This window comes from Schizosaccharomyces osmophilus, chromosome 3 (genome assembly GCF_027921745.1).
Source record: "Schizosaccharomyces osmophilus chromosome 3, complete sequence".
Classification (NCBI taxonomy): Eukaryota; Fungi; Ascomycota; class Schizosaccharomycetes; order Schizosaccharomycetales; family Schizosaccharomycetaceae; genus Schizosaccharomyces; species Schizosaccharomyces osmophilus.
Genome location: NC_079240.1, coordinates 2,230,582 through 2,250,627, shown reverse-complemented (window position 1 = coordinate 2,250,627; position 20,046 = coordinate 2,230,582). Strand labels below are relative to the sequence as shown.

The following is a 20,046-nucleotide window of genomic DNA, read 5'->3' as shown; positions in this document are numbered from 1 at the left end:
GAAGGAGAATTCTATCAAAAACAAAGTTGGGATTTACCACAGAGTGGAAATAAGTAAGGTAAAAAAGAAACAACAATAAACTGAAAAATAGATAGAAAACCATTTGAATTGGAAAGAAAGGACGATTGTACGACAACAAGGTGGTTGGTTGTTTGTTTACATTTTTCGCAAACGATTAATATCCCACCACTTGACTGACAATAAACTCCTTTTGTGAAGGAAATGTGCATGTTTTAGAGCTCTAATTGGATTTCGAAAGATTTTGAGGAAGAATGCTGGAACTAAAAACAGAGATTATTGATGAATCCGCGTCTAGTGCAATACTTGATTTACACGAAACAGAACGTTTAGAAATTAAAGGAAGCTCAGTAAATTACTATGTGAATGATCATTTGAATCGAACGTTTGATTACAGCCTGGATGGTCAACAAGTGCGAGCGGCACTGATTACAACGTTTGATAAAAACAAAAAGGCAATTGTAGTTATTCTAGATGATATTGGATACATTTATTATGTTAATGATCAAAATAATGACACGTACATTGTGAATATTCCGTTTTCCACGAAAAGCGCTTGGTCTTCTCCAAAGGGTATTTACTTGGAACGTCTCCATGCTGATAGCGAAGACGATGGTTGGCCGCGCATATTTTGTTTAAACGGGCCTCTAGACGAGTTGAGTCTGATTCGCGTCGAAGGAAAAAAGAAGCTTTCGGCCCATGATACCATTGTTTACATTGTGAATGACATCGTCCTTACCCATAATGAGAAAGAAAAGAGACTTTCTTTTTGGAGAAGCAGATTTTCGGATACAAATGCGCATACTGTTGGTCAGAGATCTCGGGGAAAACGGAGATCTAGTGTCCTCTCGAAGGACAAGCTGTCTGAAATCACACGCTCAGAGTCTTTGTACTACTCGGCCAATGATTCCATGTTCAACAAATTTGAGGAAGAAGGTTTTGTATACTCTTCCGTTTTTTCACATATTGAATCGTTCCCCATGAGCTCTGTAAGTTCATTTGATTCCATTATTGTCAATGGAGTCCTTGTTATCTTTTCTCTTGTTAAAGAACTCCAAAAAGCTTATATGATGATATTCCGTCTCGTACAAGGAAAACCTCCTTATTTTCTTGATTCTTTACAGTTACATGCTACCAATATCGCAGCACTGAAATCCAAACATTTCCAAAAAATTGTGGTTCTTTCTGCTAAAGGCAAGGTTACTCTGGAATCCCCCATGTCGCCTTCACTTACCTTAGAAGGAACGTTTTGTAATTTCTCTGTCCGTGGTGCTTCTCTCTATTTGATGGATACACAAGGAAAGCAGAGGTATCTTTCTGTCGATCGAAACGTGTCCAACAGTCTTGTTAACTGGTCATTTACTATCTTACGGCACGTTTTACCGCTCCGTGAATATGAAATCTTCTACACCGGTTACTTGTTTTCCCTATTTACTTATAAACTTAATGATGATGAAGCATTTTTCTCAGCAGTTTTAGCATGCTTTTTCTTCTTTTCGCCTATCCGAGAACTTCCAAAAACAACAGATACCCTGGAGGAAGCGATTAATCTTTCATCTTTAATACATTTCAAGAAAGAAATAGAGATTGCCATATTGCTTTCCTCAGAATTTGATTATTCTTCTTTTAAACAGATCCTCCCGCTTATTAGTCTATCACTACATTTCATATCTGAGGAGTTGAGGTTAGATGTTACTGCAAAACCAAGAAAAGATTATTTGGTGTCCTTTTTATACCAATTAAGTCATTTGACAGGCTGGGTTCGCTTTGCTGAGTATTATGAGCTTGATGTCTCAGGCACATGTAAAATTGAACCGGTATCATTGCAAATACAAATTCAGGAACCAAATGAATTCCCTTCAATATATAAATGGATGATTGAATGTCTTTACCATCAGAAAATCTCAAGCTTTTACAGTCCTGAAGTATATGGCTTACCATGTTCATGCTATTCCCTATTCACTCAAAGCTATGCTATTTTTCAGCTCTTTGATTGCTTGTTTAACGATCAAATGTCATTGCATAATTTTGTCGAAGAGATGGTGCGACTTGGTATAACAAGGAATCGCGTTGAAAGATATCCTTCAGGTATTGCATCCATTTTATACACTATTTTGGACATGTGTGCTTATGACTTTCCAGGATATTGGGGAAGCGAAGAATTACAAATTGTCAATCGTTTGGATGTTGATTGTTTTCTACATCCTAAAAAATCGAATTGGTTCCTATCTACTTCAACAGAAGAAAACAAGGATATAAGAGTATTAACAAATTCTGTGACTGATTTCACGCTTAATGATCTCACAAGTGCCCATGCTAAGCAGTCTTATGCTGATATGATTTATCGTGAGGACCGTCGGTTAGCAGAGGTTGAGCAGTTGCTATGCTATTCCAAACAGATCAGCGTTATGACTGATCAATTTGATATTGATCTGAGTTCAGTCACGATGCAACAAAAACTAGCACAATCAATATGCATAAGAAGTCTAGCAATACCTATAGGAACTGGCATGCTAACGTATGGTACCAAAAACCCTCTTCCCACTGAACGAATAAGTCCTCTTCCTTTCAAATTCACTGTTCATCTTCACCCTGGTACTTTATTGATTAATCCCGATAAAGATTTTGTAACATCTTCATTAACAGAATGGCCCGAGTTTCATGTGGGTGTCTCTCAAGGTCTCACGGTTTCTCGATCGTCCAAAGAAGTTAATACCAGCTGGATAATGTTCAATAGACCTACTACTCTTTCACCCTTTCACGCTGGGTTTTTGCTTGGTTTAGGACTCAATGGTCATTTGAAAGAACTAGCTACATGGCATTCCTTTATCTACTTAACTAGTAAGCACGATATTACAAGCATTGGGCTGCTTTTAGGATTATCAGTATCCTATCTCGGCACAATGGATGCAAAGGTTACCAAACTGTTAAGTGTGCATGTATTGGCACTACTACCTATGGGGTCAAGCGAGTTAAATATTTCGCCTTTGACACAGACTGCAGGAATTTTGGGAATTGGGCTACTATTTTACGACTCTTGCCATAGACGAATGTCAGAAATTACCATGGAGGAAATTTTAACGCCCGAACAAAACCAGTATAAAAACGAAGGCTATAAGCTCTCTGCAGGGTTCGCTTTGGGATTAATAAACCTTGGTAAAGGCTCGAATCTTCCAGGAATGGCGGATTTAAAGCTAGTGTCAAGACTGCAGATGGGCATATCCAGTCAACCTGCTTTCCAATCTTTGGAAACCGGATCCCCTGGGGCAATAATGGCGCTAGTTTTGATCTACTTAAAAACAAACGATGTCGAAATTGCCAGCAAAGTTGATATTCCGAAATCTAGATATTTACTTGACTTTTATCGACCGGATATTATTCTTTTACGAGTTTTGGGGAAAAATTTGATTATGTGGGATGAAGTTAAAGCAGACTTTGAATGGGTGAAAAGCCAAATACCAGAAATAATGATTTCACAATTTGATTTACGTGAAAAGAGTATATTATCTTCGGATGATCTACTATTGTATAATGTGATAAGTGGCATTTGTTTTTCACTTGGACTTCGTTTTGTTGGTACAGGAAACCTAAAAGCAAAGGAAATTCTTATCAACTTTTTGGATAATTTTATCCGGCTTTGTCGTTTACCAGCAAAGACTTATGATGAAAGGGTCACCTCTGTTACCGTCGTCCGTTGTACTCACGTAGTAGCTCTTTCGGTCGCATGTGTAATGGCAGGATACTGCGATTTGGAAGCGCTTCAGAGACTTCGGTTGCTGCATGGAAGAATTGAACCCGCGAACTATGGTGCTCAGATGGCTACGCACATGGCACTTGGAATTTTGACGTTAGGAGAAGGTCGCTATTCTCTGTCTCACAGTAATTTGGCAATTGCAGCATTATTGGTTTCTTTATACCCCCAATTTGCAAAAAATACACAGGATAATCATTCACATTTGCAAGCTTCTAGGAACCTTTGGGTGCTTGCTGTTGAAGAGAGATGTTTAATTCCTAGGGATCAGGAAACGAAGAAGCCTTGCGTAATTCCGATGAAAATATGCCACAAGAATGGTACAATACAAAATTTTGAAGCACCAGGCCTTTTACCTTGTTTAGATAGTATACACTCCATAACGACGTTAAGTTCAAAACACTGGAGGTTGAATTTGGACTTCGATGCAAATACCACTTATCGTGATTTGTTGCAACAATCACAAATCCTAACACTGGTGCCTTATGACGATACGGACCCTAAAAGCGAATCTTCAAATTTGCTGAGCCAAATAGACAAATCCACTAATCCTATTTGGGACTTGGTGAAAACGAGCAGTTTATTTGAAGGACCAAAGAATGCATTGAATCAAGCGACTCAGTCCAAATCTCGTACAAACAGCGCACTTTCGACTAAATTATCGCTTACTATGTCGTTAAATAAGCTTTCAAATGATCAGCTTACGAGCGTTCAAATTTTGTTACAATTTTTTAAATCTTGCTGGAATGGTATCTTGAAGGAAAAGTTTCAAAATCGTCAATACTCGTTTTTATCTCGTGAATTTGTTGAAGACTTGAGCCTTCGAGTCTGGGAACTTGTGCATGCTGTTTCTAATACGAATAATGATTAATGACTATAATGAATGAATAATGCCGATTTTATTGGTTCAATGTTTGGAAGAGCAATAGCACTCGCGAAATGAAAGATGCTTTCAACATGTAGCTAACTCTCAATATCGGAAAAAAGGATTGTATTAGTATATTTCTACACAGCGACAAAGTCGTGATCGATTTACAAAAATTCGAGTCTCTCTGTGCAGCTAAGAAAAGTTGAGCATACAACTGATGGACTCTAGCCTATTAAAAAATTAAGCAATTGAGGTGTATTATAAATCCAGTTCGTTCTTGTAAGTGCTTGAATCTACTGAATATGAACAGGAAGTTTCTCGTACCTTTCGTATTTTATTTTTGAGAGCCATAACATCGAACGCACTGTATTTACTAGATTCTATGTATCGTCAAGATTAGACCCTTTACAAGATTTCATTTTCCTTCTTTTTCTATTCTTTTGTTTTCATATGCACTGATATATCATATTATTTTCTGAATCTTACTAAATTCATTTGGTATGTTTAACGAACTTGATAGAGTCGTTATATAAAATATTCGTTAGTACGCTCATATTCGGTGGCAGATTTTACGAGGGACGGCGGGAAAACAGAATTCCTCCTCAATTAATGACTTCAAGCGTATTGGGGAATGACAACACCATGCTTCACTTGTCCTTAGCAAAACACAAGCTCCAAGAACGCATTCCTATAAACCGAAGAGAGACTATTTGTGGTGGTGTTATTTCTGCAAGCTTGCAGAAGAAATAGAGAGCACGAAGCAAATAAGGTGAAGGAAAGTTTACAGACAATAGCGTCGATTTTCCTGTGTGTCTTCTAACTAAGGCGCTTCTTTGACAAGAAGGTACATTGGAGTGCTACTGTTTATTATTACAAAAAGCGACGATTCACTGATTCCACAATTCAATTATTTTCAAACAACCAGAGACAGAAGCAGATTGTGGAATACGCAAGTGTTAATTTTGACAAAAAGATACAATATCAAAAAGTTACTGAGTTTATTGATTCATTTGATTGTTTCACTGCCGAGTAAACTTGAAAACTTTTGCTGCGTTTGTGCTTAATTATCATTTTCTTGTATTTTTATTCATATCGTGTAAGACTTTTTTCCCCCATTGGAAACCATCCCAGTTTTGTTCTAAAATGCAAACTGCAACCTATCCTGCGTCATCCGGCGATCAAGCTACCAAGGTGGACGGATATATGGACCGACAGCCAGAAGATAAATCCAACTCGCCTGCCCAGAACCAAAGAGGTAATGATTCACAACAAGAAGACCAAAATTCAATGGAAAAAAACTCTTCAAACAGTGTCTGGACATCTGGTATTCCTGCCGCCTTAGAAGAAGCAACTATGAGCCAGCCGGCACCATCAACTTCTGAGGGGCCTCAAGTAGAGACCATGCAGTCCATGCAACAAAATGAAGGCGCTAGGCCTGGACAGCAACAACCTTCTAATATCGCTGACAAATCTGCTCCTTCATCTAGTGAAGCCGCTTCTCGGAGTACCGAGAATAATCAATATAAAAACGCCGGCAAAAACACTGACAACTTACGAGATCGCCAAATGCGCAAGTCACGTCTTTCGCAATTGCTTGATTTACAGAGGAAGCGAATTCGTCCTGCAGATCATTCAACGAAGGGTCGCTATGGAATCCAAGATTTTGATTTTCTCCAAACTTTAGGTACGGGGTCATTTGGCAGAGTACATTTAGTTCAATCCAAGCATAACCGACTGTTTTATGCTATTAAAGTTTTAGAAAAAAGGAGAGTGGTAGACATGAAGCAAGTGGAACACACTTGCGATGAGCGCCATATCCTTTCCCGAGTTCAGCATCCTTTCATTACCATATTGTGGGGAACATTCCAAGACGCTAAAAATTTATTTATGGTCATGGATTTCGCAGAAGGTGGTGAACTGTTTTCCCTTCTCAGAAAATGTCATCGTTTTCCAGAGAAGGTTGCAAAGTTTTATGCTGCGGAAGTTATCCTGGCTTTGGATTATTTGCATCACAATCAAATTGTGTATCGTGATTTGAAGCCTGAAAACCTTTTACTTGATCGATTTGGACATTTAAAAATTGTTGATTTTGGGTTTGCGAAACGTGTTTCTACCAACAATTGTTTCACGTTATGTGGAACACCGGACTACTTAGCTCCCGAAATCATCTCCTTGAAGCCCTATAACAAAGCTGCTGACTGGTGGTCTTTGGGTATTTTCATCTTTGAAATGCTTGCTGGCTATCCTCCCTTTTATTCGGAAAATCCGATGAAACTGTATGAAAACATTCTTGAAGGTAGCATTTCGTATCCCCAATATTTCTCCCACGCTAGCATTGACCTTATGGATCATCTTCTTCAAAGGGATATTACGAGTCGGTATGGAAATCTTAAAGATGGAAGTATGGATATCATTATGCATCCTTGGTTCCGAGATATTAGTTGGGACAAAATTTTGACACGTAAAGTTGAAGTTCCTTATGTACCTCCAATCCGTGCTGGCATGGGTGATTCGAGTCAATTTGAGTCTTATGCTACAGGTCCCACCAATTATGGTAACAACGAGAATCCAGAATTCTCAGATATTTTCCAGGACTTTTAAGTCATTCTAAAAAGAATTGGAAACTATTGATATTTATTCTATTTTTGGCAGTCGTAGTAGAATAAATCCTTGAATTATTATGACTATGATTTTGTTATGTTATCTTGGAATCCACGACTTTTTGATTGTTCTTTATTGCTTTTTGGGTTCTATATTTTGCTACCGATCCGCTAATTCGTCCTTTTAAATATATTTATTAATTCTGGTATCATGTGAATATATGTTTTTGTCGCATGATTGATACTGGACGAAAAAAAAAATGCCAATGTTATGCATTTTATATAAAAAAGAGAAGGTATATTGATGATTTTCAAGTCTTTTTCCCTTATTTCCCTTTAAAAGTTTTGATTTTTGTGACAATATAGCTTGTTTTGAATGAATCCTGATAAAAAAATCCGGCCCTTTAGTTGCAAGTAATAGCTGCGAACTTGATGTGCTATTATTATTCTATTTGATAAAATTATTAATGTTCTAATTTAGTTCATTTTTAATCTCATGAACAGTAATGAAATGATGACTTAAGTTCTCAAACTTGTGTATTATTCTTAATAGAAGTAATGTCATGAATGATTATGATCATATATATCCCCCAAAAAAAAGTAAGTAAAGAAAGCTAAGTATAGATTGAAGCATCAGAGGTTCCTTTATGTAAAATTGGTAAAACACGAGAAATCCACAGATTAGCACGCCGATTGAATAAATAAAAGTAGTCCTAAGTTTTTGGAATAAAAAGCTGTTTACTTAGATGATTTTCTCCCAGCCAGGAATGACTTCCGACTTTAAACTGTCGGGGTCATTTTCCCCTTGAAGTTTGACTCCATTCTCCCGCAAAAACTGAACAGAAGAACGTGCGTTAATTATAACAGCCTCATAAGGATCAGCTTTAACTTTTCCTTTAAGTAATTTGAAAACCATACTCGGTAAAAGAATCGGTAGATCACTTTGGTTTGCGTGGACTGTCCCATCTAAGACGAACACGTGAGATGGTTTTTCAGTTGGAACAATTTCAAGCTTGTTTGCAGAAGTTTCCTGATCAACATCTGATTTCGATTTGCGGCCAAAAAGCCAATTTTCCAAGGCGTTATAGTTATCAGCCCAGCGTTGAAATTCATAAGATATGATCATTATAGTAGGGTACTTGATTTTCTGTATATTCAGCTGGAGAACAGGCAACATCCAGATATCATACAAAATTACGCATTTGTATTCTTCCTGATGCAGGCTACTGCTGTCAAGGGAGCGAGTTGATGAGTTTGTTATGAAAGCACTGGTGGCGGCACCAAACGAGTGACCCGAAAGTAAAAGCTCTCCTTTTGTAGTATTCAAGCGACCTTTCAGTGATTCAAACAGACGTTTACAGACGTTAGGATCACCAGAAGAAGAGTAGGCTGTGTCAAGGCTAGGTACACCGTGCTCGTTGATTGAGCGGATCATTTTCACAGCAAGCTGAATTTCCCTTTCACGAAAATGAAGTCTGTCCTTTTGTAATGCAATAGTATCCTCGCTATAAAAATCCTTGATTTCTCGATACTGAACAAGATATCCTTTATCATCCGGGTGACTAGGATCACGAACAGTTGAAATTATAGCAGTCTGGTCACGGTGCTCTAAAGCCAAAACAACGACTCCATAAGAAGAGATATTTCCACATAAAGAAGAATAAACATTCCTTGAACCCAAAAGTCCATGACTAAACAACAATACTGGCAGCTTAGTATTTTGACTGTCCTGAAACAGAGTCCCATCATAAACAGGTAAAGAAGTTTTAGAAAACTGTCTTGCACATGTTCGAATCATCCACCATTTAAACCCTGTAGCAATATTTGGAATTCCTTCATTGAAGGGGAGCCAAAGCTCGTCTTTCCGGGGCTTTACTTCTTTGGTGGGAAAAATAGGATAAAACATTCGGAGTTTAACTGTTTTCAATTCATGTTCAATATTTGATAACTTACATTGAAGTTCTTTAGGAACACTTGTTTCAATGACCACCGAACCAACACATAATGGACCCTCATACTCTGGCAAGGCGGTAGTAGGTATGATAGAGAATTTCATATTATAAAGATGAAACTCTGAATATCAACAACTATTTTAAGATTTCTTAGACGACGCGTCGAAGTAACGTCCCAAATGAAATCGACCGAATATGTTATCGAAAGTTCACTGAGTTAGCCAAAAAAAAAAAAAAAAAAAAACAATTGTAGTAATGAAGTAGTAATCCTTAAATCATATATGGATACTAAAATGTCCGGGTTGGCTGCTGAAAAAGGCGTTTTGCCAGATGGACCAATTTTGAAAATGGTATGTTTTCTATGGAATGTAGAGGTAGGAAACCAAAGATAATCTATTCCAAAGATATATATGTTTACATTCAATTACTACACAAAAAGAAATAATTTCATTAAGAAGTATTTATTTTTTTGGCTTGGTGAAGTACTGTATTCCGGTACTACGGGTCGTCAAGCTGCATATCCTCTGTATCTTGAGCAAGTATTGTGCCATCGCCTTTACCTTCCCCTACATATTTTGCATTACCAGAGCTTTTTTTTTGCTTGTCTTCAAAACTTGAAGGTGCTTGGTAGGAAGCTGTATAAGCATCAAGTTCACGATCAAGATCTTCGTGTGAAACGGGATGGACTGGGGAAATCCGTTTTTCACTTCTTGAACGGTTGAGCTTCTTGGAAGGAGCTTTTTTATTAGCATTTTCAGCAGTGCTGGAAAAAGAAATTCGATCCAGCAGGGATGTAGGAGGTTTCAAAAATAGCTTGATAGGCTGATCATTAACAAAGTGACCTTCTAAAGAATCCACAGCAGTTGTTGCTTCTTCTTTCGAAAAGAAGAGGGCGCGACAAGTTCCTTCAGAACGACCGGCGCGATCATAATCCACTACAATAGAATGAGGATGAAAATCTGATAGCAGTGACTAATAAACTTTGTTAATACTAAGCGTGATATAATAAATCATTTAAGAACATAGACTGAATGAAAACATTAGTCAAGAAAGCTCCCGGTTTGAAGAAAATGACTTGCAACTCGCATAGGAGCAAAGAGGGTGATCGATTATCTTCTTGAAAGTCTCTAAACAAAAAGATCAAATTGCAATACGTTCTAAAGTCGCAATTTGCCTATTTTGAATGTTCCACTTTATAAAGTCTAATCTGCAAGGTAAAATTCCCATAATCGCGGTTGCCAATTGCTGAGACCTCCAAGGAAACCTTCTTTCTGGATGGGATTTCAACTTTACTGGATATCCCAAAGGAAGGCTCACATCTTTCTGCTCAAGTCGGTTCCTTCAAATCCATCTTTTACGTTTCTATGCAACCTACCCTGATATTCTCTTCAGATAGCTCATAATGTAAATTTTCAATTACAACAGTGTGTAAAGATTCAGAGAAGGAGTTTCTGAAGCTAATGTTAGCTTCCCGGAATGATCCCATGTAGCTAAAACTGTGGAAGGCCAAAATGACAGCTCTAGTGTGGACGCATACCTATCTCTTCCTTTGTGACCATACTTTAAGTTCTCGGAAGAGTCATCTTCCTGGTTCAAATCATGCTGCCATGGTTCGTTGTCTATAGAAGGATTCTGAGAAGTAGATTTTTGTACTAGTTTCTGGATCCAAAGTAAGCATTTAGCATTCAGTAAAATCATAAACTAGTTGATTCGCAAGCGTATACCTTTCCTCGTCTTTTAACAATTCTATTCTGACGATCAGATTTTCCTGGTCTTCGAAAGACACTACTTTTCTAAATTGTAAATGATACTGTTTATTTTAAGTGACTTACTTTTTTGTCTTTAATAATTTCATCTAATGATTTGTCCAGCGACATACTCATCGTTATGGTTCTTGACGTGAACGAATCCACCGTTCTTTGCTTTGCATCCTTTACCAATACTAAACAAGGTCACTTCTTTGTATATATATGCTTCCATCAAGGAAATAGGAGTTAGCTGAAGAATACAATCATTGTTTCTATCTTTGTCTTGCCGAATTGTTTTTTCTTGCTGCTTTTTTAGTCTATTGTTCTAAGCTGAACTACGTGAGGCCGTTTTCTCTAAACGACATAATATTATATTTTTTAAAGAAGACGATAGTTCTAATTCTGTTCTGGAATTGATTATACTTTGAGTTTTTCTTGCAGGTCTTCGTAAGCCCAATGAGTTTTTCCTTGGAACAACAATTTATGCTGGAAAAGCCTGGAATTTTGCTATCATTTGAACAACTGAGATTAAATTTCAAGCTGGAACTTCGACAATTGGAACATGAGTCCCATGCAATGAGTTCAACGCTTACTGCTTTGCTTCAAGAGTCAATTCCGATTGAAAGTAAAGTCCAAGAGATTGATAGCTTGGTTTCGAGGAATCGAAATTTAAAGAAAAAGGTAAATTTTCCTATGATCTACTAATCTAACATTGATAGATGGTACAGCTTAGAGAAGCCGAAGAAATGCATATTCAGCGAACGCGGTTGCGTTTACAGTTTATAAATACTCTCAGCCAAATTGAGGACCTGGATTCACCGGAATATTTGGATTGGTCCAGGACTCGTTTGAATCGACTGATTGCGGATTACATGTTAGCAAACGGCTATCATGACTCTGCCATAAAATTATGCAAAAACTCCGATTTGTTTGAAATGGTTGACATTGATATTTACAAGAGGTACCAGCAAATACTTGACTCTATTCTCCGACGTGAATTGAAAGAGGTACTTGCATGGTGCGCCGAGCATCGATCGATTCTAAAGAAGATTAGTAGCACGCTGGAACTCGAGATCCGAATACAGCGTTTTGTTGAACTGGTAAAGTCGAATAAAAAAGTTCAGGCAATTAATTTTGCTAAAACTTACTTTGGTAATTGGACCAAAACCCATGCGGGCAGGCTTCAGCAAGTTGCAGCTCTTTTGGCGATTCCGTATTCTACGAAAATTTCTCGATACAATGTAAGTGTAATAGTTTATTTAATTCTTGATTTTTCGTCTAACTTTTGTTAATTAGGAATATCTTTCCGATCAACGTTGGGACTTCTTGGCATCCTTGTTTTCCAAAACATTCAGCCAAGTGAATTGTCTTTCCTCAGTCTCCATTCTACATATTGCGATAGCTGCAGGTCTTTCTTCCTTGAAAACTCCTTCTTGCTATAATTACGAAGATGCACACAATTCTCACTCCTTTCAGTCTTCCGCCATTCGGCAGTGTCCTGTATGCACTCCCAACCTAAGCGTTCTCGCACAGTCTTTACCTTATGCTCATGTTACCCAATCAGTCATTGTTGATTCATTAACGGGTGCTCGACTGGATAGCGATAATCGCCCTGTCGCCCTTCCAAATGGGCATGTTTACGGAATTAAGAGCTTAATTGCATGGAATGAAGTAAATGGGACACAAGAAGGATATTTGAAAGATCCTTTTTCAGGAAAAGACTATCCTTCTGAGTTACTCAGAAAGGTGTACGTGGTATAGCTCCATTTCAATTTTCTTTAAAGTGTTCCAGAAGAAATATGTAACGATTGTAATGAATCTAATGTTAAGCGATAATTATAGATAGATAACTTGAATTATTTCATCGCGAAGATTCCTGTATTATAATGCAATAATTATTAATTGTCCTAATCCCTAAACCGATTCCTTTCTATAATACTATTACCAAAAAAATTCACCCAGAGATATCTTAAAACCATTGACATTAAGTAAACTTTCTTTACTTAATACGTTTTTTCTCGCGGTCAATATGGTCTCGCAAAGATTTTCGCTTCTGCATAAGACTTCTACCAGCCTTTCCTTTAACTTTATGTTTAATCATCATAAAGTTCTTGGTCTTTTGCTTTCTCTTGTTTGAAAGACTTGTAGGATTAAATTGGTTACTCTTGGAGCCATATTTTTCGCGGCCTTCACGACCTTCCATGACACGGGCCAAACGACCTTCGCGATCATCTTTCATCCTTTTCCTTGGTCCTTCAATATCATATGCATCAACGACAGCGTCATTGTCATGCACACGTTTTGGTCCATGAACCAAGCGGTCAACGTTAGCTTTTTCGCGGAGTTCTCCCAGTTTCTCCAAATCAGCTGGGGTCAATATTGAACGAGCAGCCAAATTAGAGGCTTCCTGTTTGTTCTCATTGTCTTCAGACTTAGCTTTATCTTCCGATGTTCCTTCGGTGTTTATCTTATCATTACTTTCCTCTTCACTGTCGCTGATGTCAATATCATCATCGCTTTTTAAGTTAACCCAGCCTTCGCTCTCTCCTGAATCACTGTCGTTGTCCGCAACTTCCCACTTGTCATCGTCTTCCTCATTTCCATCATCTTTAATTTCGTTTTTGTATTTCTCAAGCAGTTCTAAACCTTCGATACCATGGACAACATTCAGTTCCTCACCGAACCTAATTGGAATGCGATCCTTCAACTCCATCGATGCAACCTTTCCTCGGTCTTTCTTCTTCAACATATCAGGAGCAACCTCACGATACAAACTAATGAGACCACGACTAGCCATCGTAACACCCTTATCCTTACTAGACTTATACTCAGTCAAGTCCTGTAAAAGATCCGCTGTCATTGCAAAAGGAGAACGTGCACAAACTTCTCGAATGGCGTTAATACCTGCACAAACAACTTCATTGGCGACTCCTGTAGTGACAAACTCATCGGCGATTTTTCGAATTAAAGGCTCTAAAACATCAGGAGGAATAAACTCATGGCTGGCTTGAGCCAAGCAAGCAAGAAACTGGGTAACATCGCGCTGATAAGGGGTTAGGTATTTCATCATGTATGAATAAAGTCCTAAAACAGTCAACTTATGATTACCAATCAATCTTGTGAGGAGACGAAGAACCACAAGCTTATGCTCCATAGACAAAGAGCGCTTCGAATTCACTAGTTGCTTTTCAAAAAGCTCTTCGGCGAACCCTTGAGGATCGTATAGAAGTTGCAGAGCAGGGAAGTTAACGTTCGTAGGGGGTGCCAACTTTCCCTTTTCTTTCTTCTTCATACGAGCACGTATACGCTCTATTTGGGTTTCACGAGACCTGGTTTTCTTATTAATGGTCGACTGATGCTTTAATCGACCAACATCTGTATCTTCTTCTTCGTCCGAGCCCTCTTCTTCTTCGCCTTGGGTATCGGCCCCTAAGAAGAAATAGACACCGCTAAGCATAACTTTGGTGTTGTTCGATAAGGCGGCTGTCTTCATAATATTGACTGCACGAGCATCGCCAGACCAAATGTTTCGTTTCCACAAGTCTTGAACCATTTTTACGGCCCACATACCGGAAAGCTCATTAGGAGAATATTCGTGCTTTTTGTTCGAATAATCCGTATGTGTTACAGAAGCCGTATCCGAAGTTTCTACTAAGGTAAATAAAGCAGCTTGAACAGCTTTGTTCAGTTTATCGTCCTTAGCTTTTTTGTTTGCATTGCGCACCGCTAAAGAAACTTGTTCATATAGGAGCTCTCGGAAGGTACGGGAAGGATTACTGCTAAATAAAGGAAAAAAGCATTGCAGAAGTGCAATAGGTGATAAAGCACTTTTGTTTTTCAATAAAACAAGAGCCTGTACAATTTTTTCAGAGAGTTCGAAAGGAAATTGATCATGATTTTTTAGAAGTAAATCCATCAATTCCTTTGAAAAGTCCTTAGTTATGTCCGTATAGTGGTTACATGTTTGAGCAATAAAATCTATAAGAGAATTAAATTCAGTGACATCGTTGGATGGTTGTATAAGAAAAATCTCTCTGACTGTTTCATAATGATTCCACTGCTGCAAGAATTCGTCCCTGTAGGATTTGGGGTCCTTTTTTACCAAATGTTGTAAATGAGGGAGATTGATGGGAAGAACGGCGGCTGTACGACGTTTCACCATGATTCCTTCTTAAACTCGGGTTGTTAAGAAAAAATAGACTGAAATCTATAATGTGGCACCTACTGATATTGCAAATAGGTGTAAAGACGGGAAAATGAACAGAAATTGTATCAATAATACTGTCAACAGAAAGGAGTCCTTAGAAGGTATCTTTCTGAAAGCAAACTATGGATTTGCAAGCAAATGCAAAGTTTTACAAAAGCAAATTCAAAGACACCAAAAAAATTCTAACTTAAAAAAGAAAAGAAAAGGAAAAGAAATAATCAACCAAAATACGAAGTATTTGGAAACAATTCCAAAGTTTCTCGTAGTTGGTTGTTGGTGGGCTGTACGAAGGAGACGCGAAGAAGTTATCTTACCCTTCACCAACATAGACGATGAGCGTCACACAAGAACAAATGCGCTACGATGAAGAGCAATTGAGATTAATGGAAGAAGTTTGTATTGTGGTAGATGAAAACGACAAGCCTGTGCGATCAGGCTCCAAAAAAGAATGTATGAGGTTCGCTATGGAAAAAAAAAAAAAGAAAACAGTTCCACGTAAGGATTTGTAACTAATTGAAAAACTAGGTCATTTAATGGAAAACATACATAAAGGATTATTGCATAGAGCATTTTCTATGTTTCTTTTCGATAATGACAATCGTCTTTTGTTACAACAACGTGCAACTGAAAAGATCACATTTCCTTCCTTATGGACCAACACTTGTTGCTCACATCCTTTAGACGTTGCCTCTGAGCGTGGATCTGAGTTAGATGAAGCGATTTCAGGTGTGAAGTCTGCAGCAGAAAGAAAGCTACTTCATGAGCTAGGAATTAAGGCCGAATATATTCCTAAAGATCAGTATCAATTTTTAACCAGAATTCATTATCTTGCACCCAGCATAGATAAATGGGGCGAGCACGAGAGTAAGCAAAAAAAAAAAAAAAAAAAAAAAAAAAAAAAAGGTTGGGATTCAGTTTGCTAATCATGATTGTTTAGTCGACTATATTCTATTTTATAAAGGTCAAGTTGAGTTGGACATCAATCCTAATGAGGTGCAAGCCTACAAATATGTTACTATGGATGAGTTGAAGGCCATGTTTGAAGATCCACAATACAAGTTTACACCATGGTTCAAGTTAATTTGCCAGCACTTTTTGTTTCATTGGTGGACTGATGTGGATCATTCAAGCAAATTCCAGGATCGAGAAATTCATCGGATGCTATAAACGAATTTGACATTTTTATTTGCTATCTTTGAAAACATTCGGTTTACCTTCTTTTGGAACAGACCAGACTTTGCTTGGTTTGTCTGTTGGTATCGACCATTCAATGGAAATGAAAGGAGGGAACTAATCTTTTGCTTTATTTACTTGTTGTATAGTCTATACGTCTTTTGAAGAGAGTTTAGAGGGAAAAAAAAAAAGTAAAGTTGGGTCTAATTAGCACACATCTACATGCCTATCGAACTTGTCGAAAGCGTTTCGATTATTCACTCTTTTTTTTTGCAATTCGAGATAATAAATGCAGGTGTAGTATAATATTAATAATATGCGATTCGATGGTCTATCCCGAGTTGAGGGAACCCGTAATTCTTGCATGATGCTTCTTTGCTGGGGAGGAAACAGGAGTTTGAAAACTTGGTAATAATCAGCACACGTGGGTTACGCATTATTAAAAAAGACAAAAAGACAAGAAATCCTCTTTATACTTGGTACAAGAGAAGTTCCTTTTTCATGAGTCTGCTCATCCTTGTTGCCGGCCTTGTTTTCAGCGACTTCTCCATATGGCTTTTATGAAGCTGCGCATCCCATCAGGCTCCTGGCAAACCCTGGATTAACAAAAATTCTATCATATGTTAGTAATTGGAAAGTCAAATGCAAACGTTCTGGAGCGCTTTTCTTGAATTTTTGCTTTTATGTGTTTGTTTACATTCGATTGGACATGGTTACGTCAAATGCTCTCACCAATGAAACAGCGACAAGATATCGCTTGGTAATAGCTTTACTTTAATCCTTAAAAATGCGGGGGTTAAAAGGCTTTTGATTGGCGATGGTAATTGTGAGCTTAAAAAGCATGCGTCATATATTTCGGCTTCCCCAGGAAAGGCAAAGGCAAATGAGCAAATGAGGACAAGGTTTGTTTATGCACACCTTCATTACAATTCAAAATATAGTTCAAAGAATGAGGGGAAAGCAGGAGAGAATAGGTAAAATCGATTACGAAAGACTGATTTGATTGCTGTTGAGATCTTTTAAATAGGAGTCGCATTCCCTCGGTTTTCTATACTTCGCATTACTAGCTTTCTGAATTTTTGGCTCTATATCGCATTGCAATCAGAGATTTGCAGGTATTTTTTTCGATTAAAGGCTATGAAGGACTCCATCACTTCCTGCCACGACGACAGTCAACCGAAAGATCAAGGTATGGTCGTACACATCGTACCATGCGAAACTATTCAAACGACGGGATTGAATATGAAAGAAGAATTACTTTTTGAAAAGGAAGAAGATACCTCTCATGTGTTGAAAAGCGGCTTTCTAGAAGAACAAGGTGATCAATTGTTGAATTGTGAAGAGGAAGAACAGTCGAAGTCATTCGATTCATACTCTACTTCCAGTTCCCTTAACTCTCCCAATGATATTGAATTTTTTGAGGATTCGAACGTGCCGAAGGATCTTTGCGAAAAGAAGAAGCAGGAGCTGGTTGTTGATCCAATAGAAAAGGATGAAGTTGCTCTCTCCGGCACAAGTGAACAATCTCAACCAAAATTTGTTGAAAACAAATTAGAAAAGCACTCTTCTCTTTCTGTTTCTAATTCTGCTCCTGCTTCTAATCTTTCTTCAAATTCCGTTCCTTCTTTGTCTACCAACTCAACTTCTGGAAATATGTACTATGGCCCTAACCCATATTATCCCATTCAAATCATTCCATTTATCGATAATCCTTACCCAGCCCATCCCGTTCAATGCACCCCGTTTCAACCGATGTCTTCTTCGTCTCCCCCATTTGCTTCCCAACCGCCAGATCCAAAGGATGCTTTGAATTCACCCTATCAAGAAACAAAGTACTTGGCCGACTTTCGAGTTTTGATTCTGAGTAATCTTCCTTCTGAGTATAAGATAAGCGACCTTCTCTCACAAATTCATGCTGGCCCGTTGGAAAGGGTACAACAAAAACTCGAGAAAAACAAGGTGATTTTGTCTTTTTTATATGCAGAAGATTCTTTAAAGTTTCACGAATATTATAATCGTCGAAGATTCCAGTTTCAAAGTCGCTCTTTAAAGGTTACTTTTGCCAGGCCATGCCGTCTCTCAGAGTCCGTATTTAACGTTTGTAACAATATGGCCGCGAGTAGAAATGTCTTTATTGGAAACCTTCCAGCTTCGTTTGGCGAACATGAACTAGTCGATCATTTTGGCAAATTTGGTGAGATCGATAGTGTGAAAATATTATCCAGAAAGAACATTGCGTTCATCCACTATTTGAATATCAAAGATGCAATTCGTGTTGTGCAAACGTTGTCCTCTGATCCCGCCTATCATGCTTGGAGAATTTTCTATGGTACTGACCGTTGTGAACATCGTGGTACGAGCACGTATACTCCTACATACGGCTCTCCGAAACCGTCTTCCTCTTCCCTTTCTGTGAGCTCTAATCCTGAATTGAAAGAGCCTATTTCTGATATGTCTCAAAATTCCGACGTAGAAAACCGGACTGTTTTCCTGGGCAATTTGGATGCTAAAGTAAAAGGCTCAGAAATATGTGATCTCATTCACTGTGGGCCTTTACAGGATTTTCACTATATTCCCGAAAAGCATATATGCTTTGTTACATTCGTGGACGTTGCCGATGCGAAAGCCTTCCACTCTTACATTTTAAATGAAACGGTTATCCTTCATGGACGTCGTATCAAGTCTGGATGGGGGAAAGAAAGCGGCCATTTGCCACGTGTGCTGGAAACATCAATTTCTATGGGTGCTTCCCGTAATGTCTACTTTAGCAAAGTCAGTGACTCTTTCACCAAAAAGGAGTTGGAATTATTGCTACGCCAATATGGTGAAATCGAAAGTATAAAATATTTGAAGCAACCAAACACTGGGTTTGTCAGCTACACAAATATCTCGAATGGCATGAAAGCGTTTCATGGATTACCTTTACAACCAGCTTTCCAGAAGAGTAAAATACAATATGCTCGTGATCGGTGTGATAAATCTGACTCTTATATTTCATCCCCACACAATAACTCCCCTTCATTGAGCACAATGCAAACACAACAACCCATTTTACCTTCTGCTGTCCCATTTACTATTCCAATGTATCCTCCTATATTTACAGCACCTTCGAATATCAAACAAGATACGAATTCTTCTACTCAGTATGTCCCTCCGTTTGCTCCTTATCCTAATATGTATGGATCTATGTCTCCGTACCAAGCTCAACAATCTACTCAAATGCAAAATCCTAAATGATCTTCTTATAGAATTTGGTCCTTCTCTTTTTAAAAAATTACCCGTTTTGCAATTTTTTTATCTTCTTAGCTTACCTATTACTCCCCTACTGTTTTTTTTTTTCGACTATTCTTACTCTTAGACCTTATGGCTTGGCTGGTTCTTTTCTTTTTTGTCTGCTGATTTTTTGAAAGCGAACTTCTTATCAATACTAAACAATGCTATGCCTGTTTCGAATCATTCCTTCTCTGTCTATTTTTTGCTGCTTTCTGCTTAACCTTTTTGTCTGCTTTTTTTCTGATTTCACTTTTTTTTTCAATCATCTTTTAGATAAATAACTAAATTAAAATAAAATAAAAAGTAAGAAAAATAAAATGAAAATAAAAACTGGAATCATTGTAACACTATTGTTTTCAAGCATAATCGGTAGGACAGTATATTTGTTGTAAATTTGTACAGGTGCTCTTTTACAAACCAATTTTATAATCAGCATGATACTGCAAATTTACTATC

General features: G+C 37.9%; 8 protein-coding genes across 8 annotated transcripts; 5 read left to right on the top strand and 3 right to left on the bottom strand.

The window, feature by feature from the left end:
* Nucleotides 1-272: 272 nt before the first annotated feature.
* cut4 (anaphase-promoting complex, platform subcomplex scaffold subunit Apc1) lies at nucleotides 273-4,640 on the top strand (the record flags this gene model as incomplete). Its single annotated transcript, XM_056183828.1, has 1 exon — nucleotides 273-4,640. The coding sequence occupies one exon, from the start codon at nucleotides 273-275 to the stop codon at nucleotides 4,638-4,640; it is 4,368 nt and encodes a 1,455-aa protein (XP_056039742.1).
* A 1,140-nt stretch (nucleotides 4,641-5,780) lies between these two features.
* On the top strand, nucleotides 5,781-7,238 carry pka1 (cAMP-dependent protein kinase catalytic subunit Pka1; the record flags this gene model as incomplete). Its single annotated transcript, XM_056183827.1, has 1 exon — nucleotides 5,781-7,238. The coding sequence occupies one exon, from the start codon at nucleotides 5,781-5,783 to the stop codon at nucleotides 7,236-7,238; it is 1,458 nt and encodes a 485-aa protein (XP_056039704.1).
* A 741-nt stretch (nucleotides 7,239-7,979) lies between these two features.
* plg7 (phospholipase A2) lies at nucleotides 7,980-9,293 on the bottom strand (the record flags this gene model as incomplete). The annotated part of the gene is made up of 1 exon (XM_056183826.1): nucleotides 7,980-9,293. The coding sequence occupies one exon, from the start codon at nucleotides 9,291-9,293 to the stop codon at nucleotides 7,980-7,982; it is 1,314 nt and encodes a 437-aa protein (XP_056039419.1).
* A 394-nt stretch (nucleotides 9,294-9,687) lies between these two features.
* On the bottom strand, nucleotides 9,688-11,072 carry tho4 (THO complex subunit Tho4; the record flags this gene model as incomplete). The annotated part of the gene is made up of 5 exons (XM_056183825.1): nucleotides 9,688-10,161; nucleotides 10,565-10,640; nucleotides 10,727-10,848; nucleotides 10,914-10,982; nucleotides 11,022-11,072. The coding sequence occupies 5 exons, from the start codon at nucleotides 11,070-11,072 to the stop codon at nucleotides 9,688-9,690; spliced, it is 792 nt and encodes a 263-aa protein (XP_056039695.1).
* A 321-nt stretch (nucleotides 11,073-11,393) lies between these two features.
* Nucleotides 11,394-12,698, top strand: gid9 (GID complex subunit Gid9; the record flags this gene model as incomplete). Its single annotated transcript, XM_056183824.1, has 3 exons — nucleotides 11,394-11,618; nucleotides 11,657-12,178; nucleotides 12,234-12,698. 3 exons carry the CDS (start codon nucleotides 11,394-11,396, stop codon nucleotides 12,696-12,698), a joined length of 1,212 nt encoding a protein of 403 aa, XP_056039446.1.
* Nucleotides 12,699-12,936: 238 nt separating this feature from the next.
* Nucleotides 12,937-15,099, bottom strand: sda1 (SDA1 family protein; the record flags this gene model as incomplete). The annotated part of the gene is made up of 1 exon (XM_056183823.1): nucleotides 12,937-15,099. One exon carries the CDS (start codon nucleotides 15,097-15,099, stop codon nucleotides 12,937-12,939), a length of 2,163 nt encoding a protein of 720 aa, XP_056039355.1.
* A 377-nt stretch (nucleotides 15,100-15,476) lies between these two features.
* On the top strand, nucleotides 15,477-16,311 carry idi1 (isopentenyl-diphosphate delta-isomerase Idi1; the record flags this gene model as incomplete). Its single annotated transcript, XM_056183822.1, has 3 exons — nucleotides 15,477-15,594; nucleotides 15,670-16,008; nucleotides 16,082-16,311. The coding sequence occupies 3 exons, from the start codon at nucleotides 15,477-15,479 to the stop codon at nucleotides 16,309-16,311; spliced, it is 687 nt and encodes a 228-aa protein (XP_056039352.1).
* Nucleotides 16,312-17,454: 1,143 nt separating this feature from the next.
* mug24 (RNA-binding protein, rrm type) lies at nucleotides 17,455-19,554 on the top strand (the record flags this gene model as incomplete). Its single annotated transcript, XM_056183821.1, has 1 exon — nucleotides 17,455-19,554. One exon carries the CDS (start codon nucleotides 17,455-17,457, stop codon nucleotides 19,552-19,554), a length of 2,100 nt encoding a protein of 699 aa, XP_056039792.1.
* Nucleotides 19,555-20,046: the final 492 nt, after the last annotated feature.